Source organism: Zootoca vivipara, chromosome 2, assembly GCF_963506605.1.
Source record: "Zootoca vivipara chromosome 2, rZooViv1.1, whole genome shotgun sequence".
Classification (NCBI taxonomy): Eukaryota; Metazoa; Chordata; class Lepidosauria; order Squamata; family Lacertidae; genus Zootoca; species Zootoca vivipara.
In genome coordinates, this window is record NC_083277.1 from 75969427 (window position 1) to 75994787 (window position 25361).

Sequence of the window (25361 nt, forward strand, 5' to 3'; positions counted from 1 at the left end):
TTTGCTTGGTTCTGATCAGTTTTTGTGTGACAGATAAGCTAAACATGCAAGCGTGAAAAATCCTAACTCTATTTAAGAGATGATTGAGGTGACCCAACATGTTGGCTTCATTCTGAATCCTAGGTGAAAGTTCAGAGAAATGAATCTCAGTGGGGGTGGCCTCATTTTAGACTCACACCCACTTTCTTTTTCAGAGGAATTTTGACCTGCCTTGCTATCTTGTCTAGGTTTGGTTAGAATTCATTAGCTGAAAGTTCCAGACTCTGCTGGCTCCCGTGTTATTTGTGTTAGCTTTGTCTGTACTGTCCAGAGAGAGATCTCTTGACTCTGGAATTACAAAAATGAAAGATTCAAGTCGGTATTTATTTCCAGGATTTCCTCCCTACCATATACATTCTTCTCTTGTTAGTTAGTCAGAAAGAAGTGGTGTTTCATATGAGCATATTCAGCAGTGGGCTTTGGGCTCTTAGATTTCAGCAGCAACACTAAAATTCAGTGCCCCCTCCCAGTCCTTGCTGTTCATTCTACAGCATTGGTGTGATGCCCCCTGCAGGGCGGCACCCAATGCAGCCAAACCAGGCACGCTACCCTAAAACCATCTCTGGCATATTCTCAGGCAGATGTACATCAGGCACGTCCAACAGGTAGATCGTGATCTACCAGTAGATCACCGGACATCTGTGGTAGATCACTGGGGGCCCCCAAGAAGCTCAACAAGTTTGGCTCCCCCCAAAAAAGCTCAACATTTTTGCCCTGGACCCCTAAAAAACGTGGCTTTCCCCTCCCTAAAAAAAGTTCAACAATTTCAACCTGAACCCCCCAAAATTGGGCCTTCTTCCTAAAAAAAGCTAATCAACCTTGACCTGAACCCCCCAAAAGGGGGTAGATCACTGGCAGTTTTTAACTCGGTGAGTAGATCGCTGTCTCTTGGAAGTTGGCCACCCCTGATGTACATGAACTGAATTAATCCCCAAAGGGTTATCTGCAGCACCAAATTGGGGGGGGGGGCAACTTTGGGCTACAAGTGAATGATCCTTAGAGTAATATAAGAGATTGTTAGAGCACATTTCTAATTTAAAATAGATTTAAGATTTGTTTTTGTTTTTTCCCCCAAGGCAAAAGAACAAAAAAAATTCCAGCACAGTCATGCATGTTTGCTCAGAAGTTCCATAGGAAATAAGATTTAAATTGCATCTTGAACTGCAATCTTGTGAACGATTACCCTGAGCAAGACCTGCTGAGTACAATTGGCTTATTTCCAAGAAAACACACAGATTACAGTGTTTGTCTTCCAGTTGTTGAATTGCTCAAAAAAGTGGTGCACTATTTATGTGTATAATACAAATCTGTACAGTTGAATGCTGCATTTATTAAACCAACAGTTTTGGCTTTTTCTGGGTGAGGAAGAAAACTCAAGTTGTTCAGAACATAACAATGTCTTGAAATCACTCTGCACCATATTCTTACAAATAAAAGTTAGCTTTACGAGACTGAAACGTGGTACTGACTTTAAATGCCTCCTAAAGAGGACATGCCCAGTCAAAAATTTAGAAATGCTTGATTTCTTGCCATTTTGAAATCAGCCAGAATCTTGGGGGGAAACGTGATTTAATTGTGCGTGCTTTGATTTAGCACACATGCTAGAAGGGTTATATTCCGCGGGCACCATGACAACAGTCACTATCCAATGTTTAATTTCTTCAGTAGTAAATAAAAGAGCACACTAGCCTAAAATGCACTCTGGCTGAATGCTTTGAATTATTTTTAGCTTTTTGCATGTGAAAGATCATGCTATGAGGAGTCCCATTTGTTGCTGATATAATCCCTTATCTGGTTACTGCTGTGGATACATGACCTGAATGACTGCCTCCAGGCACTGTGGTCGTCCTCAAGGGATTCCCACAGGGCGAGGTTGATGTTGCCAGCATTCATGTCACATTTTTAGACACCTTTGTAACACAGAGTTGGTCTGCCGAAGGTCCAGGTGCCTGGAGCCAGCTCTCGCTGCTTCGCCATCAGGTGTAACTGCACCAGCAGCATGTGCTGAACTTGGCAGGGCTGTGCTTTTTACACTTGCAAACCGAATGTCGAAATCCTATATTTATTCAGTGATGCCTGCATGCGGAGCTTCAAAGTGTGTGAAAAGCAAACCAACCCTTCCAAGTTACACCCAAGACAGGGCTGGCAAAAATGGCACCTCGAGGGCCCACTCCTCTTAATGCTGCAGGAGATGCAAAGATGGAGACGGACAGCAGAGTGGGGCCCTTTCCCCTTGCATGCTGAGTTCAAAAGAAGAACCAGCGTCTTTCTAGGAAAGACGCGGATCCACGGCCGACCACAAAAGAAGGCAAGAACTCGTGCTGCGGCTGTACCGTTCCCCGTTTTAAGCTTCGAAAAACAGCAAATGATGAATGGCGAGGGGACTCAGAGCAAGGACTCAGAGCTAAAAGCATCGGGTTTATGCATTTGCGCGAAGCCTAACGCGTGAGCCCGCGAGGCAATTGCGCGCTGCAAGCAAAGGGAACCCGCAGGCTGCCCTCCAGGCTGCCTTCAACTCCCGTCAGCCCTTGCACTTCATGACCGACGGTGGGGGATGACGGGAGTTGTAGTTCGAAAGCCTGCCGGGCCGCGGGTTCCCTGTTGGAGGTTGCATCCTCGGCTCAGAAGGGGCGTCTCTTGAAGGAGGCCGCCTCTCGCCCCTTGCTCTCCGCGAAGAAGGCGGCGCTGCGAGAGGCGCAGCCAATGCAGAAGCCAAGCCCTTGCTCCCTCCTCGCTCCTTCGGGAAGCGCTGCTTGCGAGTGGACGGAGGCGAGAGGCTCCCCCGCCAGCCCCGCAGCCGAGAAGCCGTCGGGCAGGCGAGCGAGCCGGAGCTCGGCTGCGCGGAGATGTAAACTGCGCACGTCGCGCTTTGCGTTTCCGCCTCCCGCCAACATGACGGCAGCCTCGCATCGGCTGCTTTTGTTTCTCACCGTGGTAGCTGTAGGGGTGATGCGGAGGGATCCCCCCATCGCTGCGGCAGGGGATGCCCCGCCCGGCAAAATAGGTAGGCGCTGCTGTCGAAATCACAGGCGCGTAAGCACGGGGTTTTTACGCGTCTAAGCGAGGCCTCCTGGCGGGATCGGAGCGCTTCTGCCGCCCGTCCGGGGTGAGGTTGTCGACGGGGGTGTGAGGGAAGAGAAGTGTTTAAGATACGAAACAAATAGTCACGAGGATGAGGCTGCACGGACCTGTCAGGGCATGCAGGAGGCTAGGGCTGAATAATTGGCATTAAGGATGCTTCTTGTAGTGGCGAAATAGGAAGCTGCCTTCTGCTGAACCAGACTGTTGGTCCATTTAGCTCAGGATTGTCTGCACTGACTGGCAGCAGCTCTTCAGGCTTCCAGACAAGGACACCTCCCAGCCCTACTGGATATGCACAGACCGTGCTTGCCTGCTAGTCACACATTCTCCAGTATGACATTTGTCCCAGGATTCGTCATTAATGCAGTTGTTCATAATAATAGCAACCACCATAACAAAGGCACACAAAGCCTTTGTTGACAAGAATAAGATGGCAAGTTGCTCAAGGGTAGCCAGAGGATGTTGGACTTCAATAGGCATGTGGGGCTGATTTACACAGTAGTTCTTTCTATAGCCACTCATCACCCCTGACTTCTGAACTTGAGTGAGTTTAGATAATGGGAAAGGGGGCTTCAGCTAAATATTAGGAAGGCTCTCCTGGTGGTAGGGGCTGTTTGCCAGTGGAACAGAGCAGAACAGGAAGCCTTGGAAAGTGGTGGCATCTCCTTCAGTAGACGTTTTTAAGCAAATGCTGGCTGCCCATGTATGAGGAATGCTGTGGCAGCAGGTTTCCTGCATGGACCAGGGCTTGGACAAGATGGTTTATCGCTTTATTATTTTAAATAGTATTCTGTTGGGAGCCAGAGTGGCTGGGGAAACCCAGCCAGATGGGCGAGGTATAAATTGTTGTTGTTTTTGTTTTGTTTTGTTGTTGTTATTCCCCTGAGGTGCCTTAACTCTGCAGCTAGGAAATGTGTACCTGACCAATTTGATGAAGATTTCCTGTACTTAATGAGTGCAAGATCATGAGAGCATTGGTTGGTCTTTAAGATGCCACATGACTCGGGTGACTTTGCTAGATGCTTCCATAGCTACCATTTTGGAACCAATCAAAATCTCAAAATCATTCATGGTGGGGTTTTTCTTGCTCTGTAGGGTTTTTTTTATTAAAAGAAAATACTACTACGTTTTTTGAGCATATGAAGACAGCAGCAACTTGCCATGCAAAGTAATTAATGTGAGTGATATTTGGCATAAAGCTACAGCTTGGTACACACACGTCTCTCTCACTCACACACACACACACACACAGAGAGAGAGAGAGAGAGAGGTAACCATGTTGAGAGATTCAGATGAAAGCTTCCAATGGCCTTTTGCAGAACTTTCCATTGCTTCATAGAACAGTTTTCATTTGGCAAAGAACATGGGTAAAATATCAGGCCAAATGACTGGGTTGGAAAACCTTCCTCTTCATCTGCATGACAAGGGATTGTTTCAGGGGCTGTGTGTAAGATGAGCAAGCTGCTGGTCCTCTGGGGAGTGGGACGGGTGGTCGGAGGTGGGCGTGCATCTGCTGTGCCTTACCCTCACCCCTCTGCTTTTGCCTTGGCAGCTGTAGTGGGAGCTGGGATTGGCGGTTCTTCGGTGGCTCACTTTCTGCAGCAGTACTTTGGGCCACAGGTGCAACTGGACGTGTACGAAAAGGACACTGTTGGGGGCCGCCTGGCTACAGTCACTGTCAACAAACAGCAGTATGAAATCGGTGGTGCCTCCATTCACTCCCTCAACCTACACATGCAGGACTTTGTTAAGCTGCTGGGTGAGTGTGGGTACAATCATCACACTGGAAACGATTGCATTCGGGCCAGGTTTTGTAGCCCGTACAGAATCTGCAAAACAGTACTATAAAAGCAGAAGGCTGCATTGCCTGCGCTCCCTGGCTCATGAAGGATAGAAAGTAGACTTACTCTTCTACCTCATTGTCCCCTTATCCTAGGGCTGAAGCACCGTCGAGAATTGGCCGGAAAGAGTGCCATCTTTAGCGGGGAGCAGTTTGCCCTAGAGGAGACAGACTGGTACCTGCTGAACCTCTTCCGACTCTGGTGGCACTATGGCATGAGCTTCCTGCGCCTACAGATGTGGGTGGAGGAGGTTATGGAGAAGTTCATGAGGTATGTGACAGAGGTGGTGGGTATTCAATAACCATGCCACAGTGGGAAAATTTGTGGAAGAATAATTGGAAATTTACAAATTGTTATATTCTAAAAAAAAAAAATTCCTAAAAATGCAACACCGATGATATCTAACACCTTGGAAACTGTCAAAGATGTACAAAAATGTCCTAAGTATTTGCTGGAGGAGATAAATCAGGCACTTTCTACCACATGTGGTGGCTAAGCAATAAAATTCAGGCATTCTGGGAGAGTATCCACTTAGAAATACAAAAAATAATAAAGAGTTCCTTCAAGAGAAAACCAGAAGCTTACCTCCTGGGGATCACAGATCTGGACATCCCACAAGAAATGAAGAGTATGTTTTTATATGCCACGGTGGCAGCAAGAATTCTTATCTCTACAAAGTGGAAGAATGATGAAATCCCTTCTATTCATGAATGGATCCAAAAGTTAACAGATTATGCAGAGTTAGATAGTTTACTAGAAAAAATAAAGAAGAAACCAAAACAGGAATTCATTTCAAAATGGGAAGTCTTTAAAGTTTATTTGAAAAACAATTACAGTAGTTTAAACTCTGTCGCAGCGTTTGAATAACTTTAGTAGTAGATTTAAGAAAGATCTGAAACCTTAGATAAATCAATAATTAGTTAATTAGTTAATTTAAGACAAAAATGTGTATTGGCAACAAATCATAGATAATTGAAATAAGGAATAGATGGGAGGTCTGGTCTATAGTTCAAGGACCGCTTTTTGTTTTATTGATTTGTAATTAATAATGTCCATATTATGGTTTGGTTTGTATTACTTGTCTTGTTTTTTTCTTTTTCTTTTTTGATGTATCAATAAAAAGGCAATGCAAATAATAACAACAACAACAACAACAACAACAATAATAATAATAATAATAAAGACAGAGGTGGTGGGACCCCTGGAGAGGAAAAGAGGGTGGTCTTCCTTCTCCTTTAAACCCAGAAAGTGTTCAGCGAGGCTGAAGAGATGCACTAAACTTTCTTCAGATCTCCTGGCATAAGGATCCAGCTGCTCCAGAATTGTCTCCCTTTCTTTTGTGCCCTGCAGGATCTACAAATACCAGGCCCATGGCTATGCGTTTTCTCGCCTTGAGGAGCTCCTGCATTCGCTGGGTGGGGACACGTTTGTCAACATGACACAGCGCTCTGTGGCAGAGTCCCTGCTGGAGGTGGGCATCACACAGCGCTTCATTGATGAGGTCATTGTGGCCATTCTCCGTGCCAGCTATGGCCAGTCAGTACAGGTGCCTGCGTTTGCAGGTGAGTGCCACCTTTTGCTATCTTGCTGCAGACCGACCAAGCAAGGCCAAAGGTGTCTCTTTCCAGTGGAGCACTGACTGATCTCGATAGACCGGGGCATGTTGCCGGAGGGAGTGGTGTCTTCATTACTTTATTATTATTATGACACATAATTTCTATCTTCAGGGGCAATGTCCCTAGCAGGGGCACAGGGCAACATGTGGTCTGTGGAAGGTGGCAACAACCTGGTGTGTTCAGGCTTGCTGAAGCTGACGAAAGCCAACATAATTGAAGCCACTGTGACAGCCATTTCTCTGCATAACTCAGGTAAGCTGCCCAGAGCTGAAACAGAACCAAGAGATCTCGGGTAACAGGACTGGGCACTACCTTTGCTTGAATCCTTCAAATTAGCTAGATGACGGGTCACCAACCTGGTGCCCTCCAGATGTTGCTGGAGCATAACTCCCATCATCACTGACCATTGGCCATGCTGGCTGGGCAAAGACAGGGTTTGGCAAACAGTGACGAGAAGGAGACCAGCTCAGATCTCCTAAGGAACTAAGACAGGGATCAGCAAACCTTTTCAGCAGGGGGCCGGTCCACTGTCCCTCAGACCTTATGGGGGGCCGGACTATATTTGGGGGGGGGGATGAACGAATTCCTATGCCCCACAAATAACCCAGAGATGCATTTTAAATAAAAGGGCACATTCTACTCATGTAAAAACATGCTGATTCCCGGACTGTCCGCGGGCCGGATTTAGAAGGCGATTGGGCCGAATCCAGCCCCCAGGCCTTAGTTTGCCTACCCATGAACTAAAACTTTCCAATTCAGTTGTACTTCTCTTAAAGGTAAAGGTAAAGGGACCCCTGACCATTAGGTCCAGTCATGACCGACTCTGGGGTTGCGCGCTCATCTCGCATTATTGGCCGAGGGAGCCGCCATATAGCTTCCAGGTCATGTGGCCAGCATGACAAAGCCGCTTCTGGCAAACCAGAGCAGCACATGGAAATGCCGTTTAGCTTCCCGCTGTAGCGGTTCCTATTTATCTACTTGCACTTTGACGTGCTTTCGAATTGCTAGGTTGGCAGGAGCTGGGACCAAGCAATGGGAGCTCACCGCATCGCGGGGATTCGAACCGCCGACCTTCTGATTGGCAAGCCCTAGGCTCAGTGGTTTAACCCACAGCGCCACCTGGGAGACCTTATTATGGACAGCAGCTGGTATACCACCAATGTGCCTTGCATGCCAGGGGCGAAGTTGAGGGATCACTTTAACTTTACATTTCCCAACTTGTGTCTTGAAAATGCTTGCAAAGAAGGAGCCAGAACATGCCTGCAGACAAAGATCTGCAGGAAGTGAGTCTTGGGACCTTCTTTGCTGTTCACTTGTCTCAGTGCCTTTCCAGATGATCAGTTGGTTGCACAAGAAATTATAAACAAGGCATATTTACTGCACAGACTCTGCATTTCTCCGCTGTTCTATTGCAGGGTCGTCATGTTTTCTGAGCACTAAAAAAGTACATTATTTTATACTCGGGAAAATCCAGTGTTCTCTCTCGGTTGTGCGTTCAGTGCCGTTGTGATTGCGTTATGTAGATGTGGCCAGGCAGGTGTGACAAGTTGAATTATTTTGTGATGCAGTCAGTGAGGAGCAACAAAATTCTCCCCTTATGTACCTCGATCATTTAGTACTGGATCATTTTTAAAAAAAAATAAATGAAAAAATTCTTAAGAGACAATGTTTTCTTCACAGTAGGAATCTTTATGAAAATATATTTCTCTTTAAGCACTTACAATCGGCTAACTCCCACCCTTTTCATCTTGTCTACATCCCTTCCTATATTTCATTATTATTTTTAAATTACGGCATATAGGCAGTAGGTAATATCCAGCATTAGCCATACTCAGAGAATATCCATTGACATCAGTGGACAAGTTGTTTAAATCCATTGACATCAGTGGGTATACTCTTGAGTGTGACTTAGTTGGCCTTAGCCCAGTAGAGCTTCCTGAAACACATCATTGTTATATTTATTTTATTTATTAAATTTGAATGCCGCCGTATATCCATAGATCTCAGGATAGTTCGCAACATAACATTACAGTATAAAAAACACAATTGTTCTACTGCTGCTGCATTCACATGCTTTCATTTTCTGCCACTGTGAACCTTACAGTCTCATGCTTGCTATCTCCCAAGCTATTGTGTACCTCCAAATGCTGCTTGACTACAAACTCCCATGATCCTTGACCATTGGCCATGCTGGCTGGGGCTGATGGGAATTGGAGTCCTACAACACCTGAAGAGCTACCACCTTGGCCACTGCTTCCTGCAGCTTATCAGCCAGATCTGGTGTACCTCATAGTTAACAGTGCTCCTTTGGATGGTGTATCCAAGGCTGAGACATCCATAGACATCGCTTTCATATGCTCCAATATTTTGGCTTTGCCTAGTATCACTTGCATCTGTGCACACAGAAGGTGAGAAGATTACTCACCTGCTTACTAGTGGACAGTCAGAAATACAGTCACTCTTATATCTGTCACTTGTGCAAAATGTATATCGTCTCTATGTGTCTGGTCTAGCTCACCAGGCAGGGTCTGGAAGCTTAAGCCAGCAACAACAAGAGAATAATAAGAAACAGAGGGGAGGGGGTTAACTAAGGAACATGGAGAACCACAGAGCCTTAGCAGTTTGTTGGAGAAGCTTTCCAACTTCTAGGTCTTACCCCATTCAGCTCCTTAAAATCTTCAGCAGGATGTGAGGGTAGTTGTTGTGTATTTGAGTTGCTGTTTCGAGCTCTCTCTCTCTCTACTCTTTCCAGAAGGAAAAACCTTCTACCAGGTGCACTATGAGGACGAGGAAGGCCAAGGCTCTAGCTTCTATGACATTGTGGTCATTGCTACTCCACTGCATAATAGCAAGAGCAACATCAGCTTCCAGAACTTCGACCCTCCCATTGCTGAGTCCCCAGGGACCTTCCACACCACGGTCACTTCCGTCATCCATGGCTACCTCAACTCCTCTTATTTTGGCTTCCCAGATCCAAAGCTCTTCCCTTTTGCCAGCATCCTCACCACAGATGCTCCTGTCCTCTTCTTCAGTTCCATGGACAACATTTCCCCCGTCAACATATCCAGTACCTTCAGGCGGAAGCAGCCCCAAGAGGCAGCCATATGGCGAGTCCACTCCCAGCACCCCTTGGGGAAGCAAGAGCTGAAGACTCTGTTCCGTTCCTACTACTCTGTCCAGGTGACGGAATGGCAGGCCTATCCTGACTATGGGTCTTCCAAGAGCCTCCCGCCCATTGTCCTCCACGATAACCTCTACTACCTCAACAGCATGGAGTGGGCAGCCAGCTCAATGGAAATGGCTGCTGTGGCGGCCAAAAACGTGGCCCTCTTAGCCTACAACTTCTGGAATCGTGACCTAGAGAAAATAGACCAGAAGGACTTGATGCACAAAGTGAAGACTGAGCTGTGACTTTATAGCAGTTGCTGCTAGAGAAGACTTTCCAAGACACTTTCCTTTAGTGCATGCAGGGTGGGAATTGGGGTAGGGGTGGGGGGTATTGAAGGATTACACTGGAGGTTTAGCAAGGAGAGAAACAGAAGACTTGGCATACATCCCCATGCGTCTATTGTCTACAATAAGTGTATCCCCCTTCCTGCTATGTTTTGGAGAGTTTGTGAGCCAATATCTACAATTGCCCAGCTAGTAAGGCTTCCTCTTGAGATAACCTTGGAAGGGACCTGAGCTGGTTAATGGGCAGTATCATATACTGATTCCAGCCTCAATGGGCTGGCTTTCTGCTTCAGGCTAAGTGCTCCTTACCTGCTGTCCCAGTCCATGCACTGCCACTGTCCTTGACTGTTCAGGACAAAACTAAACCCTGCCCTAGAATGGATGGGTCGCCTCCTAAGCCACTGCAGTCCTGCCTCCCAAGTTTATTTGTGTTGGCCTTTCTCTTTACGCGTAGGCCTCTATACTCAAGGGAACGGGCAGAGCGCTGCCTCTGATGTGACTCCTTTTTGTGTCTTTGTGTGTGTCTGGTTTGCCATCCAAAACAATGTTGTTCCTTTTACTTTGTTGCCAAGCTTCATGAACTTGCCTCTAATTGTAGTCAGCTAGAGAGCCCTGAGATGGGTCTCCTGGTATTGGCTAACGCTCAGGTTCTAACACCCTTTTGACTCTGACTTCCTGTACATATGTGAAACTGCATAAACCACTGCCCTGATCACCTCAAATCCTTGCAGCTAATGGCTGGTGTTGCCTTGCCCTGCGTTTGATGGGGGGTGGGGGGAGACGGGTATAATCCCCCTAATTGCAAAAAAAAAGATGGTTTCCATTGTTTCCAAACCAGAAGAAATTGCTGTATAAACACCTGGAACCTTTCCTGATTTGGTACTGTATGCTGTTTCCTCGAGCTGATTCTGTAGCTCCCAAAATGGTGGCTAATGTACTCCTTGCCGTGCTGCTGATTTAGAGCCCTGCTCATCCCATATTCCTTTCTACGGCCAAGGGATAACTTGCTGAGTTGTCAAGAGCAAAGCATCCTCTTGAGCAAAATTACAAGTCAGTGAGTTCTGCCATTTCCCAGAAAGGGCAAGGATACTAGGAGCTGATATCATTCTCTAATCAAGTTCTGCAGAGCTGAGCGCCTGCATGCGGCTGCTCTGTGAAATGCTGGGAAACTGAAGCGAACTGAAAGGAAAGCTGCCTGTTTTTTTTCTCCCCGGTGCTGTGGCATTCTGGCACAAAGGCAACCCCGCTCCTAGATTCAGGAGTGGCCTTCAGGTGTTGCTGGACTCACACTCCCATCAGCCCCAGCCAGAAGAGCCGGTGTTCAGGGAGGATGGGAGTTGTAGTCCACCAACCTCTGGAGGGCTGCAGGTTGACCACCCCTGCCTTAGCATGTGGCTCCCTCTCTCTTGCACTGTTTTGCTTAAAGGTCTTGCCTTCCACAAGCCAGAACTGTCTCCACTGCCTCCCTTCCTAATCCTGGACTTCTTAGCCTGTGATGCTGCCTTGCACGAAGGCAGACTACTGGCCCATCAAAACCAGCCTTGTCTGTGTTCACTGACTACACTTTCCCCAAAGTCTTGGACAGGGATCTTTCTGCAGCTCTGCTGCCTGGGAACCATTTTAACGGAGCTGCCTGTGGTTGAACCTGGCACCTTTGAGCATACAAAAAATAATAATGCTGGGTTCTTGTCAGCGAGCTGTGGCTCTGCGCCAAGGGATGCTGCTTCTGATATGTGCAGAAGGGTTGCGGGTTCCCAAAACGGCCATGGTCCTTGTCTCGGGGGTGTCACAAATAAGTTGCCTGAGGATCTCTTGCTGCCTCCTGAGTCTATTCAATCTTTGGCACACGTGCCAAAGCCCAGTGCTTGTTCCTTGGCCAAGCATTTTGCTGATACCTAGGCCCTGTGAACTGGGCTGCCAGCACAGGACTCTTAGAACTGCTTGGTATTCAGATAAGAATCTCCTTGTTAGTTTTGTGTGAGGTGTACAAGAGCCTGCCAAGTAGCCTTGGACTGAAGGCCTCTCCTTCTCCACCAAGCACAGCAAGTACAGACTCTCCTGCTCCCACACAGAAGGCAGCAGGGCACTGTCAAAAGAGCCATGGCCTAGCTTTGGGCCTTCAGTTGACACAGAAGATGTGTCCTATCAAAGCCTCCATTTTGGTAGTGCAACCCAGTAGGAAGGAGGACATGGAAGGGCCTCTCTGCATGGTGACGTCATCCTGACCTAAGCCCTGAGCAACTCCAACAGATGGGCTACAGAGTCAGCTTGCAAACTGAGCAGCCGTCAAGCCAGTGCTAAAGGGCTTTGAGCCCCAGATGGAGGGCAAGATGATTGAAGCCGCTGCACCTTCGTTGGATCTCCTTCCTCCGCAGCAGCAGCAGCAGCCACACAGCAGCTTCCCTTTCTGCTGAACATCTGATTGAGCAGGTGTGCCTGGCAAAGAGTAAAAACTGGCACCAGTGACTGTAGATTCAGAGCTATTAGGGTGAAATGAAGCAATTTGCTCTGGATCTGGGTTGGATACAGTTAATTACCGTTTGTGCGACACAGAAAGCACTCAAGGTTGTGGGTTTGATCCCCAAACGGGTCAGCTGCATATTCCTGCATCGCAGAGAGTTGAACCAGATGGTCCTCGGGGTCCGTTCCAGCTCTACAATTCTACCATTCTAATTTCTTGCTGTGTGCAAGTGGTGCTGTCAACCTCTCTGCGGGTTATGGGAGAGGAGGAGTCCAAAGAAAGCAGCTTTGGCCCCTGGAAGCGCATGGGTCTTCCCTCATCTTGTCAGGAGAAAGAGCACGTTCTGGGAGAACGGAAGAGGGAGATGAGGCTAGGAAGACAAGAGCACAAACAACCCTTAGGGAACCCGAAGCAGGAATAGCAACTCTGCTCTCAGAAGATGCAAGTGCAGCCCACAGCAATGGTCTCCATCACGGTCTTGTACTCCTTGCGGCACCCCCTCTTCTTCCGGCTGGGGTTGCTTGGCTCACACAGCAGTCGGCGCACTGGGATTTTGCTGTGGATGGGGATGCTGACCATGGTGCGGTCTTCCTGCATGGTGAAGGGATTGATGCACCCAGCACACAGGCAGTGTGCCTCTGGGATGTTGGGGGGGATTCGTGCTGCGTCGTGGTTGATCCTGGAGAGGAAACGTGCCGACATCAGAACAAGCGCATTCATTTGGGAGGCAGAGGGGGTGGGGCTACTCAGGATAGGAAGGCAGGTCACATAAGGTACATACCTAGAGGTGCCCCAGAATTTGGGGGTAACAGCAACCATCTACCGTAGCACCTTCCAGTGCATGTGTCAGTTAACTCAGTCAACTGGAAGGTGCAACAGGAGGTGACTTGCTGAATCCTCCCAGAGAGGCCCATCAAATGTAGGAGGACCTACTCGATAGAAGACCTTGGCATCAAGCACCATGGTGCATGCTCACGCTCCAGTTTCTAATGGTCATACAATGGTAGGCATTCATGCCACGACAATAGCAAGAAAGGAATGGTGACTGCGGAGCTAAACATCTGTGAACAGAGAGAAATGGAGGGGGTGTCCTTGCGCCGTATGAGGGGGAAAGTTCAATGCGACACCCACCTTTGAAGTGATGTTTGCAGGCAGGTCCTGAGGAACATTGTGGCCATAGGCTTGCCAAAGACCATTGAGTGCAGCCTCAGAAATAATCAGAATGCCGTGCCCCAGGGATAGATTTCTTGAACTGCCTCTGCTGTGTTGTTTGAGCCAAGCCCCACTCTGCATAGCTTGGAAATGAGGTAGTAGAATCTGTTTCCCACCCAAAAATATACAGAGACAGATGCGATCCTAACTCTGTAATGCATGCTACTGTTTTTAAAGTCCCTGTGCCAGAGGCATAGTCAGAAGAATTTGGAAGTCTTTACTGCTTCAAATGGTTCTGTCTGAATGCAGGCCTCAGACTGGTGCTACCCATTGACACAACATAGCTTTATTCAAGAAAACTGCTCAGTCACTCCATGCAGAGGGCAGTTCATTGAGCTGGTGAAACCAAGTGTCGTCATCGAAACAACAGTGGCTTCATGTGCCAAAGGTCCCAGGTAACCTGATGTGGTAAACTGCATCGGTCCAACTTGTTCCTTCTGTCATGATCAAACTACAGCCACAAGGCCCAAAAAGGAATTGATTTTATGCAGTGCTGAATCCATCAGAGTTATGTGGCCTCTGGTTCTTAAAAAGGTGGGTGAAATGTCTCAGTTGAGCCCTTCAGAAAAGCGACACATGCGTGCACTTTCAAGAGCACCACAAGGCGGGGATAGAGTGCCACAAAATCGGGCCAATGCTACCAAGACTTTCTGCTACCTCACTAGCATTTTCTTGGCTGAGTCTTAGGCTAGGGCAGTATTAAATATGGGAATTAATTAGCATATGCTAATGAGTGACATATGGGAATGCCACAACCCTTGGAAAGGCCACAATAGGGTGGGAAACGGCTGATTAGATAACGTAATTGTTTTTAAACCAATTACAAATAAATCCTAGCATGCTAGTGGAGCTCCTTGATAGGAGGTCCAAGGTGCCTCTTGACCATGTGTGATGGCATCACAAGTGTTGAAGCAGGTTGTCGCCTGCATGGGACGGGTGGGGGGGCACTTGTTGCCAACCCACTTCCTTCTGTCTCCAGCAGAAGGGTCTGAGTTCAAAAGAAGCAAATATACCGCCCCCCCCCCCACAACACCACACAGACTAATAGCATAGAGACCAGTTATCATGCTGTTGCCTCTATGCCAGTAGTTCCCAATTAAGTTTTCAAAAGCCAAGCCATGGACCCCCCTACGTTTGACAATTCTGATATCTCTGTGGTAGTTCTTGTTATATGAATGGTGCCATGGAGGGGGTCCATGGACCACCTACAGCAGGCATCCCCAAACTGCGGCCCTCCAGATGTTTTTGCCTACAACTCCCATGATCCCTCGCTATGAGGACCAGTAGTCAGGGATGATGGGAATTGTAGTCCAAAACATCTGGAGGGCCAAAGTTTGGGGATGCCTGACCTACAGTATTGGGAACCACTGCTCTAGGCTACAGATTGGTGAATACCACATACAGTAGAAAACAAAATGCAGCCAGGACCACCATTTTTTGTCTTGTACAGATAGGCTTGCAAGAAGACCTGTGTGGGACAAGCCCAGTGCCTTGAGACCTGCTGCTCTATCTCACCTGTAGGCCCACGGAGACAGACTCCTCTTGTTGGACATCCAGAGCCTCAGGTTGACTTGGCATTTGCTCTCCAGGGGCTCAGAGCTGTTCCGCAGCTGGCTAACCATCTCATGGATGCTGCGCTCGTAATCCTCCACGAGGGTGTAGTCTGTGGAAGCCTCTGGGTTTACTCTCAGCACCGGGTCAGGTGAGGATTCCTGAGCCTTCAGGTGATGGACCTTGGCTTTTGCTGATCCTCTCTTCTTTCCTTTAGCTCCCTTGCTTTGCTCTTTTATTTCTCTGGAGGCATCAAGTGTGAAGGAAAGGCAGATAGCACAGAAAACCATCTGGAGAGGAAGAAAAGAAAGCACACTGGGTACTTTCGATCATACAACTCAGGGGCACCTTTGGCTCTCCAGAGGTTACTGAACCGCAACTCCCATCATCCCTAGACATTGGCCATGTTTGCTAAGACTTATGGGAGCTGTAGTTTAGCAACATCTGGAAGGGACAAAGGTTCACTATACACTCCTTGTATAGCTAGTCACCAGCACTTGTCCCCTTTCAAGTAATTTAGTCAAAGCTGGGAGAGAGAGGGAGCCCCTAGGCTGTCAGTATTTTGCAGGAGGGATGAAATTGCCTATGAGGAAATTTAGGTTGGCATAGCTAAAGTAGATTAGCACACTCTGTCACTCTAGCGCAGCTGCAATTATTTTGCTATTAGGAAACATTGAAAAGTGATGCATAAATGCCCATCAGCAAATCCGGATGAATGCTTGTTGTCATATAACCTCCCTGGCAACAAATCAGAATGAATGCTCAATGAAGACCAGAGTGGAAGAGCCCAGGGAGAGGATGCTCCCCCATCAAGGTGCAAATTTCTCCTCATAGACACATTTTAATATGCGATCTTGCCTAATAGACATTTTGCAAAGCAATTCCTCCTCCTTCTATTCTATTTCCAAAAAATATGCATTCCTATGGGTGTGTTACCCTATGTAAGCAGCTTTGTGCACATTACTTGCCTGGAGAACTGCACTGCAAAATTCAGAGAAGTCCAAATTTTGTAGGATGGCTGTGTTTCGGTTTGCATATTGTCTTGGGATGTGTGGATTCAGTCGGTTCACCTTTTAACATGCAGTGAACTGAATTTCTCCCCCATGCCTTGCCATAAGCAGAAGAACTTTATATGCCACAAGTCAACCATTCCCACGAAATTCTTAACTGATCTCCATTTTGTCCCCATCTGTGCTTCCTTCTATGGGATCCTTTCTTTCTCCCCCTCTCTCTGTCTGGGAGGTCATTTTTGTCTCCTCAGTGCCAGGCCCTGAAAGCAATAGTTCACCCAGGCAAAGTTTACACTTCCCAAAGCAAACAAGCCCGACAGACCGTTAATAAATAGAAAGTAAAAAAGAAGAAGCACAAAGAAAGCCAAGCACCTACCAGTTTTGAAGCCCACTCCATAGCAGTGTGGGTGGTTGAGCGAGGACTCTGCAGATGACCTCCCTCTGCGTTGAATGAAGGGAGCGAGTTGGGCTGGGTGCTTTTAAAAGAGAAGCAACAGCCCCTAATTGCTTCATCGCCAGGGAGGTGGGCCTGTCTGGCATCAAGAAACTTCCTCAGGGTGCCAGCTAGGTTGTTGACAGCCAGGAGGGACAGCCCTCAACGCTGCCTGCTACTTCCCAGCAGGCATGTAGGTTTCCCCCAGGGACAGCGCAAACCGTGGCCACAGGCTGGCTGGCTTCAAGCACCTGCTTAGAGGACTCCAGGGTGGGTAGCAAAAAGGAGCTTTCTGAAGGCTGGGGGTAGCCCGGTATTACAGTGGTACCTTGGGTTACAGATGCTTCAGGTTACAGATGCTTCAGGTTACAGACTCTGTTAACCCAGAAATAGTACCTCAGGTTAAGAACTTTGCTTCAGGATGAGAGCAGAAATCGCGTGGCGGCGGCGGCGGCGGCAGCAAGAGGCCCCATTAGCTAAAGTGGTACCTCAGGTTAAGAACGGTTTCAGGTTAAGAACGGACCTCCAGAACGAATTAAGTTCTTAACCCGAGGTACCACTGTATTCCATTGTAAAGACTTCCAAATTTCTCAGGCAAGAGGAATGACCATTGAATGTTGATCTTGGAAAGTGGTGAAGAGCGTTTCTCCAGGCTGAGGGAATGAGAGCAGGGCCTTCTGTGCTACCTGGGAGGCCTGGCTTTGAGTGGGTGGGTTGTTGAATGCAGGGCTTGTCCAAGGGCTGGAAGGTATAGATCCCACCCCATCCCCCAAAGTCAAGCAATTAGCATAGCCAGCGTCCCAGAAGGGACTTTGGGGGCAGCGCAAAGGCCACTTAGGGACAAGGACAAAATGGAAAGGTTGCACTCCAGTTTAGAAATGCAGGAGCATGTGGTGTGGTGAAGGAGCAGGAACAGAAAGTCAGGGAAGTCTCCTTTTGCTTGCTTATTTATATACTGTGCACCTAGGATAATGGTTTTCCAGAGGGGCAGCTGTGTTAGTCTGCAATGAAAACTGCAGAGAGTGCTGTGGCACCCCCAAAGGCTAGCAAATTTATTATGGCATAAACTTTCGTGGACTACAGTCTATCTCATCGGATGTGTGAAGTGTTACCCTGAGTTGCAAGTAAAAATGGTGAGTGGTAGGGGATTGTAAACAGTGATATCAGAAAGAAATGAAATGTAGAAAAATTTCACTACTTGCATTTTTTTTGCACTTCATTTCTTTCTGACATCACTGTTTACTATTCTCTCTCTCTCTCTCTCTCTCTCTCTCTCTCTCTGTGTGTGTGTGTGTGAGAGAGAGAGAGAGTGAGTGTGTGTGAGAGTGAGTGTGTGTGTGTGTGTGTGTGTGTGTGTGTGTGTGTAACACCCGTAATGCAGGATAAGACTTCATGCATCTGATGAAGTGCATTGTAATCCATTAAAGATTAAAGTTTATGCCATAATAAATTGACTTGCTGTTGTTTTTCTATAATTAAGTCTCCCTTTTGCTTGCTTATTTATGAATGGAGCACCCAAGTATATAGAATTGTTGGGGGGGGGCAGAATAAATAGAGAAATATGTGTAAGTCTGGGCATTGGATGGACCAAGATAGAAACAAGAAATGACCAGGTTTATAGGACCCATTGCTTGACCTTGAATACAGATCTCCTTTCTTTCTTTCTCCTGCTTATCAAATATTTCTCTGAGGGAGAATCACCATCCCATGAAGCCAGGCTTTAATTTATATTGCGTGGAGTACATATACACTGTCTCCATCCTCAGTCTTTGCTAGTAAATGTCTAATGATTTGATTCTGCACACAAAAAGGCAACAGCAACAAAAGCCAAATGAATGCTAACAATGCCACACCTTTTTTTCACAACAGATTGCATTCAGGCTCTGCTGAATACTTATGCCTTGGTTTCATCAGTTAGTGTATTAGGTTATGAAGTGTGTAATCAAGCAATGTATTAAGCAAGAAAAGCCTCTTGATTAAATACAAGACCCCTCCTCCTTAAATAACTAAAATTTGTGCCTTTTTAAAAAATGCCCAAGTAAGACATTGGGATGGGTTGTGTGTATGACCACATTCCCCAGTGCTGCAGTCTGCATACCAAAAACTCCACAGGTCCCAGAGCCACAAGACACACACAGTCAAATGAAAACAAGTCATAATCTTTCACAAATGTGTTTGCTTTTTTATATAAAATAGCGAGTTATATTTGCCTACACTCACTCTCTTTTCTCTGGAGTGCAGACACAGAGTTCTTCTATCTCTCACACAAGCTAGGCAGCCTTACAGCAACCTGACCAAAAAGTTTGTTTGCTTTCTAAGCTCAGCTTAAATTATACCTAAGGGACGGATTTAACATTTGAATGCTGTAGAATAACTTGAAATGATCCAACGGTGGCTTGCAATTCTTGTTCTTCTCCTTTTTGCCTCTATTTCTGGTTTGACATCAGTGGAAGGAAAAAAACCCAGTTTAACTGTTTATATATGGTGGATGAGTTAGCTCAAGCTTCACCAGCCTGGAGCCATCCAGGTGTTTTAGACTACAATCCCCAGCATAGACTCTCTAGGGCTGATGGGAGTTGTAGTCCAAAACATCTGGAGGGCACCGTTGGCAAAGGCTGAGATAGTTGATGGTCATCTGACCCACTAGCTTTTATTAATAAAGGTGGTGTACTAATGCATTGCACATCAATAAATCAGTGGCTCAGCACATGCAGCCTGGCTAACTAGGAAAGTGATTGGGAATCAGACACATCAGCTGTTGTTGAACTATAGCTCTTCTCTAGTTGCTACTCTCTAATTGTGCTGTATTCTCTGAAGTCTTGTCAACTGTAGGCCTGGTCATTGTTAGCATTTAGAATTGCTGGTGCTTTTAGTAATTTGGTTAAAGAATGAAAGAATAATTTCCTGGATGCCTAGATGCAGGTTTGGGGTAAGTTCTCTTTGGTGAGTGAGACCTAGCAGAGGATTGAACTTTACAGTGCCACCTGCTGTCTAAGTGTTATAATAACACATTTCAAATTATTTTTTGGACTAATGTATCTGAGTCCTAATATTGGAGCATCCAATATAGATGTCCTTATTGGGTTGAGTTCACATGGTGGAAAGTGGGAGAAGTTTGATAGCCCTTCCTTCCAAGGTGAGTGGGTGTGACCTAGCTAAGCCTGGCAGGACAGCTTACTCTATGATATTAACCCCTCCATGCATTAGAGTTAAGCCGGCTATATCCCACAAGAAGTGTGCCTCAAAACAGACCAGTAAGCAGTGGTTGTTGTAGCATAGGAGTCACATGCATCCCATAACCAGCTGCAGTTGATATTCTGGCTGTGGCGTTCTGGACCAGCTGGTTTGAATAGATCCTGACCCTGTATCATGTGATGAACTGCCTGTACCTTATTCATGTAATCATCCTAGCTAATACTTCTGTAGCTGCTATTCCAGGGGGCATTGAAAAATAGCAGGTCTTTTCACATATAAGATTAGAGCCTTGTCAGCTTTTGCTGTTGCTTAAAATGGTTGATAATCTGAACATTAAACCTACATTGGTCACGAAATGTGTCTTAATTTCTGAAGCCTGCTTTCAATTCTACATTAAAAACAACCACACATTCATACAAATAGTACACCCTAGAGGTTCAAAGGTGATTTAAGTCTTGTCTGAAAACATTCTAAATCTGCAACTCTGTGTGATTTTTGGCTTAGCTTGGCCTGACTGGGGTGGGACTGGATCAGTCACACCTGCCTTTCCAGAAAGCTGCCACAGGGTGGTGCTAGAGTAAAGGCAAATGACTGTCACCATTGTGACCCCCACCCCACCCCCTCACACAACACCACCATGGATGGTCCTGGTATTTCAGTCTTCTCAAGCTCTAGAAACTCATTGCAAAACATGTCGTCATTTAAAACTGTTTTAAATCACGACTAGTCAGGCATGGCAGAAAACAAAGGAATGCGTCCAGAAATGCCTCGCCAGGGATAGCAAACACTGTTCTTAAAAGCAGAGGCTCCAGTACTTAACCTTAAAAATTCCTTTCCCGTTCCCTGGGCGGATGAGAGATGAGGCAGCCACCTATAGGAGAGCTTGGAAGGAATGGTTCACAGCACAGCAGCCAACCTTGGCAGGGAAGCCTCAGCTGAGGAGGAAGGAAGACTTGACAAGCTAATTGGCTTACAGAGATAAGCATAAAGCAGATGAGTATGAAATTGCCCCATTCTCTTTCGGCCTGGTCTCATCCATTGCAAAAATGACCATCAGATTGATTGCATATTCTCCAGTCATTCCTATTTTCTGGGAAATCACCGTAGTGACTGTACTGTCCCTAGTTTTTCCTTTTGAGAATGCATTCGTAACATCTCGTTAGTCTTGCTTCCTGGAGTTCGGAGTTCTTACGTCCTTCACTCTCAGGGTCTCTAAAAAGTAACTCTTTGAATGGGATGGAAGTAGATCTCCCTGATCTCTAATATACATCTATATAAATGCAAAGGCATGTAAAAGGCAAAAAGGTAAAGGTAAAGGACCCCTGGGTGGTTAAGTCCAGTCAAAGGCGACTATGGGGTTGTGGCGCTCATCTCGCTTCTGGGCTGAGGGAGCCAGTGTTTGTCCACAGACAGCTTTCCAGGTCATGTGGCCAGCATGACTAAACTGCTTCTGGCACAACAGGACACCGTGGGGGAAACCAGAGTGCATGGAAACGCCGTTTCCCACCACAACAGTACCTATTTATCTACTTGCACTGGTGTGCTTTCGAACTGTTAGGCTGGCAGGAGTTGGGACAGAGCAACAGGAGCTCACCCCATGGTGAGGATTCGAACCACCAGCCTTCTGATCAGCAAGCCCAAGAGGCTTAGTGGTTTAGACCACAGCGCCACCCACATCCCTGTACATTTATATACATTTATACATGTACAGTATATAAATGCACATGCATGTATATGAGGGTACTGTGTGTAGATGCTGCCATTTCACTTGCTGGTGAGGCACATTTTGAACTGTTGGTAACAGATTGTAGAACCTGTGTTTGTGTGTGTTTTCCCCTAGCATATTGTTTAATTAAAAGAACAAATGCCTTCTCGTGTTCTTCAACCTAGTGGAAGTTCACATTGTTCCCCTTTCCCTGAACAGGCATAATCTTGCCTCCCCTCCTCCACTCAACAGGCTCTGGGACATTGGTCCAGTTTGTCCTAGTCTGTATTATAGAAATGTATGGGATTCTCCACAGCAGCCTTTGTTTTGCCAACAGTTGAAAATGTTGTTTACACTTGACTTGAGTCTTCAGCTCTGCTTGAACCTTGGAGTTTTGCTCTTTCGGGGAGAGAGAAATGTGAAATACCTCTTTCATCACAGGTAAATTCTCTGTGCTCAGGACCAGCTTTCTTGAAAGACAGAAATAATGTTCTCATCCATAAACATCAACTTTAGGGAAGGACGTGCAGTTCAGCGAGCAAGTCTGCCTACATACTTGCACGATAGGATCTATTCTGTTTAAAAAACGGATCGCCTTATGGAGTGGCATACAAAGATACAATTTACACCAGGGTCACAATTCCTTGTAATTTGGCTAGAATCTGCAAAAAGTCTCACCAGCCTTTCTGGTGCTTAAAATTTGACTGTAGAAAAACAAAGAAGTTCAGTATTTCCATAGAGAGAAGTTCATCGAGTACTGAATTGTAAGAGCAGAAGTTTTTGCCGATATTTTTGTCAATGTTAAAAAGCACCTCCCTTTCAGCAAATTTCACTGGCTGCTTCAAAGGGGGCAGGGAAACATCACTTGTCCAGGAAGCTTTGCTCTCACTCTGAATGGGCTTTGTTCAGCTTCAGTGGCAACAGCATGCCATATGGAGAAATTGGATTGGCTATGTAGCCAAGGGTGTAGCGTGGGGTGTGTGCCAGAGGGGCCGTGGCCCTGGGCATGGATTTTTAAAGGAGGAACCGATGCTCATGGAGAGGAGCACTGGGCCAGGCCGTGCTGGGGTGCCTGCTTCACTCTCACCAAGTGCTGTGTTGGCTGGCCAGGCTCCCTCCTGGTTGGGTGGGAGGGAAGGCAGCGCAGTGCAGCCCTGCTTGGCTCCGGGGAGGAGGTCATTCCAGGGGTGTGAGCAGCAAGGGCTGTGGTGTTGTGTCTGGCTCCTTCACCCTCTGCACCCCACACCAGCGTGCACACCTGCCCTCTGCTGGCACACGCACCCCCCATGCGCGGCTGCCTGTCATGGGTGCTGGGAACTCACTCTACACCAGTGTATGTAGCCTAGAGATGCACTATGTGATCTCTGTTGGATTAGGGTCCTTTTTAGGAAGGAGGAATAATGGTGTGGGGGCATTTAAGTATTGCATGCTGCGACAGTGTCTGTTTGCTTTATACTGCTTTAACTATCATGGCTTCCCCCCAAAGAACCGTGGGAAGGAACTGTAGTTTGGTGAGGGAGTTGGCAATTCTCAACATGAATGGAGTTGTTTGCCTCATTGAAGATAATAAAGCAGATATAGCTTGAAGCTCAGATCCAGATTTGGAGAGGCACCTAATTTATGCCTGCAGTTCCAGGTTCATCCAAGTGATGTGCCCTTGGATTTCCTTCATTGGATTGGAAGACGTGTCTTTTCCCTGCCCTCATCATAAAGCAGGCTGCTGCTCTCTGTGCCTTCTTAAACTTCTTAACAATCTAATTAAACCAGCTCCATCCATTATGAATTGCAGTAGTTAATTCTTGGGGTTGCAAGAGCACGCACAGAAATTCAGAAAAAATAAAGAGCAAATAGGCAGCTTCATTTCCTCTCAGCCTGGTCCACTTTTGTCCTTATTTGTACCCAGCTCCTTGGAGCAAGACCCCCTGCACACCTGGTTTCAATGCTGTAGAAGCCACCCACCTCCCATGTTTTTGAGGCAAGGAATACTCTCCTCAGGCAAGGTACCAGCATGGATAACTCTTGCTAGTGATGAAAGGAATTCTTTACTTAGCTGTATGGCTATAGCTATATGGCTCTTGCAACCTCAAGAATGTACTACTGCCTACCCTAACTGGCAGTGGTTCTCAGGGGGGGAAGTCTCTCCCAGCCCTACCTGCAGATGCTGGGGATTCTGCCTGGGACCTTCTGCATGTCAGGCAGATTATTGCTAAACTACGGCCCTTCCCTTGGCCTCGTCATTCCCATCCTCTTCAGGTACCTGGCTGGGCTCTACAAGAGAGAGGAAGGAAAGAAACTGGGATCCAGAAAGGGTGACAGCAGGAAGCTTTTCCCAAGCCTAGCATGGCTAGGGCTACCCTTTCTCTTACGACACTTTGTAGCCCATGTGCCTCTAGCCACCAACATTCCCCCCAGGGCTGGCTCCAGACTTCAAGAGACCTTTGGCACAGTGCTGACTATGGGCCCTTCCAACACCCACCCAATCAGAGTGGGACTCATCACTGTTTGTGACAGTGGTGGCTGCCGCATGCTTTCTTCGCTGCCACTGCTGCTTTGATGGCAGTGGCACTATCCCCATCCTCCACTTGGCCCCCAAAACCACTTCAGTGGTGGACGAGCGGTGGTGTTTTTGAATGGGAGCTAAGCTCAGTTGCAGTATGTGGCTGCCACCCACCATTCCAGAATGCAATTCCCCAGCCCCATAGATCTATGAAATCAATACACAATGGAACCTTGGGCATTTCATTTTGGGTAATTTAAAATGGTGGGTGGCCACCATGGATGGGAGCTGAGGTTGCCTCTCGTTCAACAGCGTCACCACTGCCTGCTGCTGAAAAGCATCCAGATTCCTAGCAGAGAGAGTTCTGAATGGTGTGGGGCCAGGCAAGTGAGAAGCCCTTTGAAGCCTTAGCCATTGCCCAACCTGGCTGACTGTTGGAACCAGGACTGATTTTCAACATCATACCAATGTACAAATTAATCTTATGTGGTTCTTCAGGATCGGTCTCAAGAAAAGAAAGGGCGGGGGAGACACTGCCCTGTCCCAGTTATACAGCGGCTAACATACTGTATTCTCGGTACAATTTGACAGTTTTTACTGGGAAATATTACAGTGGTTACAGCTATGGGCCCAACCACTCCTTTTGGGAGGAAATTGCTTGTTAATAGTACAGAATGCCTGGCTGATGGAGAGCTGAGTGGTAGGAGATGATCTTCTGGAACTGGAGATCTCTCTCTCGTGTTTAGAAAAATACAGTCATAACAGCTTGAGGATGATGGCATCCCACCTCAAACTAAAGGAAGGGAATGGTGTGTGTGTGAGAGAGAGGGGGGGAGAGGGAGGGAGAGGGAGGTCTCTGAAGATCTGATGCATGATGGGTAATGGATTTGCTGCCATGTAGGGCAGCCTGCTGTTTGTTCTACTTGAATGATCATAAATCAAACAAATATTACAAATAACACACCTCAATCCATTTCCAAAGGAAACCAAACCCAAGTAGGGCTTACCCTGAATCCTCTCATTATTTGGACTGTGTGGGGAGCCTGCAGCCACATATTTACAAATGAGCTTACAGCCCACTCCTACCGAATTTGGGCACTTTGCTTTTTGTGCATTGTTTCAGTAACTTTCGTAGGAGTGCGAGCCCACCCAGCCTGCTCTATCAGTTGGCCCGCCACCAGCCAGCTTATGCTCTCAACATGCTCCAGCTGTCTTGGTAATTCCATCTAGGGAAAGAAAGTTTAAGCAAACTCTAACCGCATAGTGC

The 25361-nt window shown here is 47.0% G+C and overlaps 2 protein-coding genes across 3 annotated transcripts; one reads left to right on the forward strand and one right to left on the reverse strand.

Annotated features, from left to right (window-relative positions):
- Positions 1–2711: 2711 nt before the first annotated feature.
- Positions 2712–10752, forward strand: PCYOX1L (prenylcysteine oxidase 1 like). Of its 2 annotated transcripts, none has more exons than XM_035105258.2 (6): positions 2712–3043; positions 4673–4879; positions 5057–5231; positions 6312–6523; positions 6689–6829; positions 9330–10752. In XM_035105258.2, exons 1-6 carry the CDS (start codon positions 2743–2745, stop codon positions 9986–9988), a joined length of 1695 nt encoding a protein of 564 aa, XP_034961149.1. In that variant the 5' UTR covers positions 2712–2742; the 3' UTR covers positions 9989–10752. The 2 variants fall into 2 exon arrangements, with proteins under 2 accessions (XP_034961149.1, XP_034961150.1); XM_035105259.2 differs by having other exon boundaries at positions 4679–4879.
- Positions 10753–10790: 38 nt separating this feature from the next.
- Positions 10791–16789, reverse strand: IL17B (interleukin 17B). Its single transcript, XM_035105260.2, has 3 exons — positions 16641–16789; positions 15219–15544; positions 10791–13170 (listed from the first exon to the last, which is right to left on the reverse strand). Exons 1-3 carry the CDS (start codon positions 16659–16661, stop codon positions 12924–12926), a joined length of 594 nt encoding a protein of 197 aa, XP_034961151.1. The 5' UTR covers positions 16662–16789; the 3' UTR covers positions 10791–12923.
- Positions 16790–25361: the final 8572 nt, after the last annotated feature.

Bases quoted from the DNA above. Each gene is read 5' to 3' on its own strand.
- IL17B (XM_035105260.2), bottom strand. From the start codon at position 16,661: ATGGAGTGGGCTTCAAAACTG. The intron at 15,545-16,640 runs GTAGGTGCTTGG...CTTCCTCTCCAG, and splicing joins TGGAGTGGGCTTCAAAACTG to ATGGTTTTCTGTGCTATCTG. The intron at 13,171-15,218 runs GTGAGATAGAGC...TTTCCTCTCCAG, and splicing joins CTGTCTCCGTGGGCCTACAG to GATCAACCACGACGCAGCAC.
- PCYOX1L (XM_035105258.2), top strand. From the start codon at position 2,743: ATGCAGAAGCCAAGCCCTTGCTCCCTCCTCGCTCCTTCGGGAAGCGCT. The intron at 5,232-6,311 runs GTATGTGACAGA...TGTGCCCTGCAG, and splicing joins GTTATGGAGAAGTTCATGAG to GATCTACAAATACCAGGCCC. The intron at 6,524-6,688 runs GTGAGTGCCACC...TTCTATCTTCAG, and splicing joins ACAGGTGCCTGCGTTTGCAG to GGGCAATGTCCCTAGCAGGG.